We start from the raw sequence: 6,523 nt of genomic DNA, 5'->3' as shown, positions 1-6,523 counted from the left end.
TTCGATTCATCCCTATAAAAACTCATCGCAAGTTTTTTTTTTTTTGGCAGTTATCTTTGAAATCAATTAAATGATAAGAAAGTCAAATTACTAATATACCCTTTTGAATTAATTAGGATAAAGGACACTTGTCACTCCTAAATTATTTCTCACACTTCTTACAAAAGTCCCACTTTGTACAGGATCCTCTACCTATATATATATATATATATATATATATATATATATATATATATATATATATATATATATATATATATATATATATATATATATATATATATATATATATATATATATATATATTTTTAACGGCCAGTAGGCCAACTGGTTGGGCTTTCGCACCAAATTCAGTGGTACACGAGAGACCCGGATTCGAAATCAGGAGACCCGGGTTCGAAACCAGGAGACCGGGTTCAAAATGTTGGCTCTCATAAATAATTGTTTTACAATCCACAATCAAATATGTACGGTTCATAAATCAAACAACTCCATAAAAGAAAAAAAAGTGTCAAACAAAAGATATCAAACATGGGCCCGGCCCATTGGTAAGATTATGGAATACCCATTTATTAAGCCTCACTGTGGAGCCCGGCCCATTTGTGCTTCGGGTCCGGGTGGGCCTGGTTGCTTCATTTCTTCCCCAACTGGCAAAACCACACCTGGAGCCGGATAGCTTGGAACTCCAATATATCTTGGCCCGTAATAAACGGGCTGGACTGGCTCGCCACCGCTTCGACCCAACACGTCATATGACTCCCCACCTGAAACGGGCCTCATTCCCGAGAACACTTGGCCCATATTTGATACTTGAGGCTGAAGCAATTGACCCGAAGGCCCAATAAATTGTGGAGCATATTGAGCCCGAATCGGCACAGCTTGAACTTGAACATTCTCCCGAGGGATCAAACCCGGTGGTTGCATGTAATAAACCGGCATCTCTGGCACCGGGGCCGGTGAGGAAGTCTGTTGTATATAATACACTGGTTGACTTGTATAATCCGCTTGCTTCATAATAACTGGATCATTAGCCTCGGCAAAATGCTCGATAACCGTTTCTTTCGGCTCACTAACAAGTGGAGCCGCGTTATCGAGTTTAGTTTTGACGGGCCGAAGGTTTTGGGCCAGGGGAGCCATCGTGGGCCCCAATGTCGACGAAGTTGAACAATAAGGAGAAGATATCCGAGGAGCTGGTGATCCTGGATCCGACACTGAAACATTATCATTAACAAAGTATCGGGTTTTGGGTTTCGAGTCATCCGGGTTATCCAACCCGAATAAATAATCCGGTACTTCCGAGACTATGGACGAGACTTCGGATCTTCCACGCTCCAGACTTGGGCCTCCGTTAAGCGCGTCTAGGAACCAGTGTTCGCGCTTAACGGAGCCGTTCAGCAGTGAGCTGATGCTGCTGGCTCGTGAGAGTGATGTGTCGGTAGGAAAAAGGAAGATCCTGAGCCGAGCTGTTTTGTGATTGTGAGCCAAGCGGTCGTACTCATCCATCATGTTTTCCACGTCTTCATCACTTGTGACTGTGATTAATGCGTCCAAGTCTTCATTTGGTAATTGGTACTTTACGCATATATCGGTTGTACCTGTCGAATATTCCTCGTGTTATAAATTTATAATTAATTAATTAATAATAATCCTAACGAACTAATAAGTCAAATACTGTATCTGTAAAATTTAAACAGCTTGCACACGAAAATATATTAAGAACAATAACAAACAAGATTAATATTAATATTATCTAGTAAATTAAAACTTAAGGGTTTTTTACCTTGTTGTTGGAACATGGTATTCCTCCCTGAGAAGGGTTGTGAAAAAAATTCGCGGTTCGGAGCTCGCTCGGATTTAGCTTGGAAAAAGCTCGCACGATATGGATTGATTTGAAACTAAGCCGAGCCGACTCGGATCGGTTAGGAAGTGAGCCTAACTCGGCTCGGCTTGTAACGAGTTGATTTGGCTCACTTGGTAGCTCGGCTCAGCTTAGCTCGGATTATTTTTTTTAATATATTTATTTTTATATACATTATGATATATTATAAAAAAACTGATTATTATTTACATGTGTTTAAGACTGCAGGGAGTGGGGCGTTGATTAGGGCAGGGCATGGCGTTGCACCTTTAGCGTGGGTATTCAAACTGGCGTGGGGCGAGGGGGCAGGGTGACTTGGCTAGCTTTGGTTGGCTGCTTCAATGGCTTTGGTTGGCTACTTTAATTAAAAAAAACCAACATGGCTGGCCGCGCCAAGCTAAGCCACGCCACACCACACCTCTCATTTTTCATCATAAGCTTGTGGATCCCACCCTCGTCACGTGTCGAACAATGCATCAAACCCAAGCCGCTCCACTCCCCGCAGTCTAAGAGTGTAATTTGATAAGTATAGCATTTTTCAAGGTTGATTACCATGCTAATGAACTTATATTGTATTTAGTTAAAATTTAGAACTTATTTTGTGTTGTCAAACTTGATTTTGCTTGTAATGTATTAGATTGAGTTTATTTTTTATATGTTCTTTTGAACTATAATATAATATCCTAGACTACTAAATTTTCAGAGTTATGTATTAACTTTTCCTTTCAAAATCGAGCCAAATCAAGCTGACTGGAGCTAGCTCGATTTAGAACCAAGTCGAGCCCAAGCTAAGATTTCTAGTTGGGTTTCAAATCCGAGCCAAGCCAATCAGCTCGGTTTATAATCTAGCCTTGCCGAGATTGCCCTGGCTCGGTTTGGCGCTTGATCAGCCCTATCCCCGAGGTGTTTGAAAAAACTTTATATTTTTAGAAGTAGAATTTCAGTGAGTATGTTAGTTAGTTCTAAAAGAAAATATTAAAATTAAAATTTGTACATGAATCTTTATAGAGCTATAATTTCATGTTGGGTTCCAATATACTACTTCTTGGTTATCCTTATTGGGTTTTTCGATTGTAACTACCTTATCCATTTTCTAAATAAAACTCTTTGGATGGAGGGTGTGGGATAAAGCCTTTAGGGGCTTTAAAACGCCACGTCAGTGTCACGACACGACACGACACGACACGTCATGTCCACGTCAGATATGGGGCTTTAAGGCCCCTTCCCTTAACTTGCATAGTGTGGGATAAAGCCCCCCCTATTAAACAAAATTAAAAAAAAAAAGATTTCATCGGTTGAAAAGAGGTGGGCCCCACCTGCACCCCCTTTTTCTTCGGTTAACACAATGGCGAGAGACCCATGGCGCCCCCCGTTAACATGCTCGGTAAGGGTGGTGGCGCCCCATGGGCGCTATCGATGGTGAGGTGGCAGGGGTGGTGGCGTGGTGCCTCCATACCCTTCGGCCTTAGAGTAGTTATTTCTTAATATGATACCCTACTAATAGCTTTGTTACGAGTGAAATTATACTAGGTAAGTTTGCTTGTTTGTTTACTGGACAAAGGAAAGTAAGTTTACCGGAAAGCTTGGATAGTTTGTTGAGTAGGGAGGAGAAGGTGGTGTTGTGGCGGAGAACGGAGACTATGCGGGTGTCGCCACCAACATACCGGAGTTGGTTGTCATGAGGTCGTGGTAATATCTTTCCTCCAAAACTACACATGAACCGGACACGCGCTTGTGTGGTGGTGTCATGATGCACACGGTTGTTGTCCGCCAACAGATGATCAGAGCGCGGCGATGACACTTCCGAGTCAACGGCCGCGGAGACTTGCTCGGCAGTGTAGCTCGTGGTGGTCATTGTGGTGAACAAACACAGAATGTGGTCGTCTAAAGATTATATGGTTTATATAAGTTTAAGGTGGTTGGGGGCATCAGGACCTACCTCACAACTTGCTAAAGTGGTTAAACTCAACCAATATGATTAAAGTATATATTACTATTGATTATAAAATTATAAAAATATTTTAATATTAATAAACTACTTTGATTTATGAAAGTTTCTTTATTAATCTTTTGTCTTAAAGGAATTTTTTTATTATAACAAGAATTATTAATTTATTATTGTTTCACTATTTGCCACGCTAAATAAATTACAAATACAATAGAAAAAGTTTTTTTATTTTTTGCAAATTAGTGGAAGATATCGTCAACGGCTTTGAGGCTTCGACAACCATTAGTTTTTACAAGTTGGCACCGTCCAAACACAGGCAATAGGCCCCATATGTACATGGTGGTCATAGATAACAACGTCTTGATTTTGTTGTTTGGTTAGAGACGATTTTAAGAATGCGTCTCCACGCATTCGAATTATGTGTTAGTGAATTGAGTTGTTGGTACGCTACTTAAGATTAACACGTCCAAAGTTTAAATTAAGTTGAGCGTGAACACGAGCCTAGATTGAAGCTTACTCGAATAAATGATTCTTAGCTCGAGTTGTATATACCGAGTCTAAACAGACATATACCTGATAAATAAGGCTACTAGGTATGGGGGTCGTCCCCACACCGTCCTGCATCGGCGTCGGAGGGAACACCGTGCCGCCCCCCCCCCCCCCCCCCCCGGTCCCGTCCTCAACGGCCATATACCGACGTTCTCGACGGGCATAAAAGACAAAAAATGTGGGGACCAATTCTGCACTTGACCGTTTGAAAAAAAAAATTAATTTCAGAATTTATATTAATTAAAAAACGGTCATAATTCAAAAAACACCCCAATTCACTTCCATTTTTATAAATACTCACCTCTTTAACCATTCTTTTCATAACTTTTCACCCTCTTCCAACCCATTCTCTCTCACATTTTATTACCACTCTTCCCTTTTTATAAAAACTCATCATATTTTGTACCATTTTTTACCCGCTACCACCCCATTTCTCGCTAAAAAATTATCATGGCTTCACCCATTTCTTCCATTTCTTCAATTTCTTCTATGTCTTCATCGTCTTCGTCTGCGTGGTATTCATCATCTTCGGAAGAGGATGGTATTATGCACAACATGATTATGAACGCGGCTCAGGTGTTCATGGCGGCTGATGAAGGGTCGTCACAACGGCTAACTAGACGAGCAAAATATAACCGAGATCAAGAAGGTATTTTACTTTTTTTTCCTTATGTTTTATATAGATTTGAAAATGTATTTTATAATTAATTTCATTTATGTTTCGTTTTAAATTTATAGTCGGCCATGATAAACTAGTAGCCGATTATTTTGCCGACGAACCCGTGTACCCAGCCGAGATTTTTCGACGTCGGTTCCGCATGAGTCCTCCACTGTTTTTACGTATTGCAGGCGACATGGCCCAGTCTGATCCGTTTTTTACATTGCGAAACGACGCTAGGGGGCAAAGGGGTTTCAGTAATTTACAAAAATGTACGTCGGCCATTCGCCAACTTGCGTACGGTTACGCACCCGATGCATTAGACGAGTATATTAGGATGTCTGAAAGAACCGCACGTCGATGTTTGCACAAGTTTTGTGAATGGGTTGTCAAATTGTATAGCAAGCGATACCTGCGGAAACCGAACGCAAACGACGTTCAAAAATTATATCAAGCATACGAACAGAGACATGGTTTCCCAGGAATGCTCGGGAGCATTGATTGCATGCACTGGCCGTGGCAGAACTGCCTAGTTGCATGGCAAGGTCAGTATACTAGGGGAGATCATGGACATCCGACTATTATTCTAGAGGCTGTTGCGTCACAAGATCTCTGGATATGGCATGCTTTTTTTTGTCTACCTGGTTCGCTCAATAACCTTAACATCATATACCAGTCACAGACATTTGAGGATGTAGTGGCGGGTACAGGTCCAGACACAAGCTTTACGGTTTCAGGGGTGGAATACAGGCGAGGTTACTACCTAGCCGAAGGGATATACCCAACGTACTCGACAATCGTTAAAACTATCCCGCACCCGACAGACGACAAAAGAAAAAAGTTTGCGAAGTTTCAAGAGGGTGCGAGAAAAGATATTGAACGGGCTTTTGGTGTTCTACAAAAAAATGGCACATCATTGAACATCCAGCACGTTCGCAAACACCAAAGAGGTTACGACACATTATGTACGCTTGTATCATCCTTCATAACATGATCATTGAAGACGAAGGGAGAGCGATATGCGAGTACGACGAAAACGCGTCTACTGGAAATTCCGTTCCAGTTAGTGGGGAACAACAAGATTTGAACATGCTCGCTTTACGTAACGAGTACACACATCATAACCTACAAGCGGACTTGGTGGAGTACATTTGGAACAACGCTCAAAACGAACCCGGCCACGACATGGAAGACGAAGACTAGTAGCTTATTTTAATATGTTAGGATATTTTGAAGTTTATTTTTTTAACTTTATTCTTTTTAAGTTTATGTTTTTTTTTAAATTTATTTCTTTAAGTTTAATTTTTTTTAAGTTTATGTAATGTTTTTTAATATAAATGAAAATATTTTTTTACTTTATTTGGTAAATGTTAAATAAAAGTTGAAGATTAAAAAAAAATAAAAAAACATAAAAGTGGTGAAGGACTATGACTAGGACCATCCTCCCATGACCTCTAGTTTTGGAGGATGATCCATCCTTGGGAGGACTATGACTTGTCGCCTACGTGGC

The 6,523-nt window shown here is 40.7% G+C and overlaps 1 protein-coding gene across 2 annotated transcripts; it reads right to left on the bottom strand.

Annotated features, from left to right (window-relative positions):
- Positions 1-374: 374 nt before the first annotated feature.
- On the bottom strand, positions 375-3,748 carry LOC110911861. Of its 2 annotated transcripts, none has more exons than XM_022156508.2 (2): positions 3,434-3,748; positions 375-1,595 (listed from the first exon to the last, which is right to left on the bottom strand). In XM_022156508.2, exons 1-2 carry the CDS (start codon positions 3,711-3,713, stop codon positions 580-582), a joined length of 1,296 nt encoding a protein of 431 aa, XP_022012200.1. In that variant the 5' UTR covers positions 3,714-3,748; the 3' UTR covers positions 375-579. The 2 variants fall into 2 exon arrangements, with proteins under 2 accessions (XP_022012200.1, XP_022012201.1); XM_022156509.2 differs by lacking the exon at positions 3,434-3,748 and adding an exon at positions 1,781-3,422.
- Between the last annotated feature and the right edge of the window lie 2,775 nt (positions 3,749-6,523).

The sequence above is a fragment of the Helianthus annuus genome, chromosome 15, assembly GCF_002127325.2.
Source record: "Helianthus annuus cultivar XRQ/B chromosome 15, HanXRQr2.0-SUNRISE, whole genome shotgun sequence".
Lineage (NCBI taxonomy): Eukaryota > Viridiplantae > Streptophyta > Magnoliopsida > Asterales > Asteraceae > Helianthus > Helianthus annuus.
The sequence above is the reverse complement of the archived record's forward strand: the minus strand, read 5'-3'. Positions and strand labels throughout refer to the sequence as shown.

Bases quoted from the DNA above. Each gene is read 5' to 3' on its own strand.
- LOC110911861 (XM_022156508.2), bottom strand. From the start codon at position 3,713: ATGACCACCACGAGCTACACTGCCGAGCAAGTCTCCGCGGCCGTTGAC. The intron at 1,596-3,433 runs GTAAACTTACTT...AATATTCGACAG, and splicing joins CAAACTATCCAAGCTTTCCG to GTACAACCGATATATGCGTA.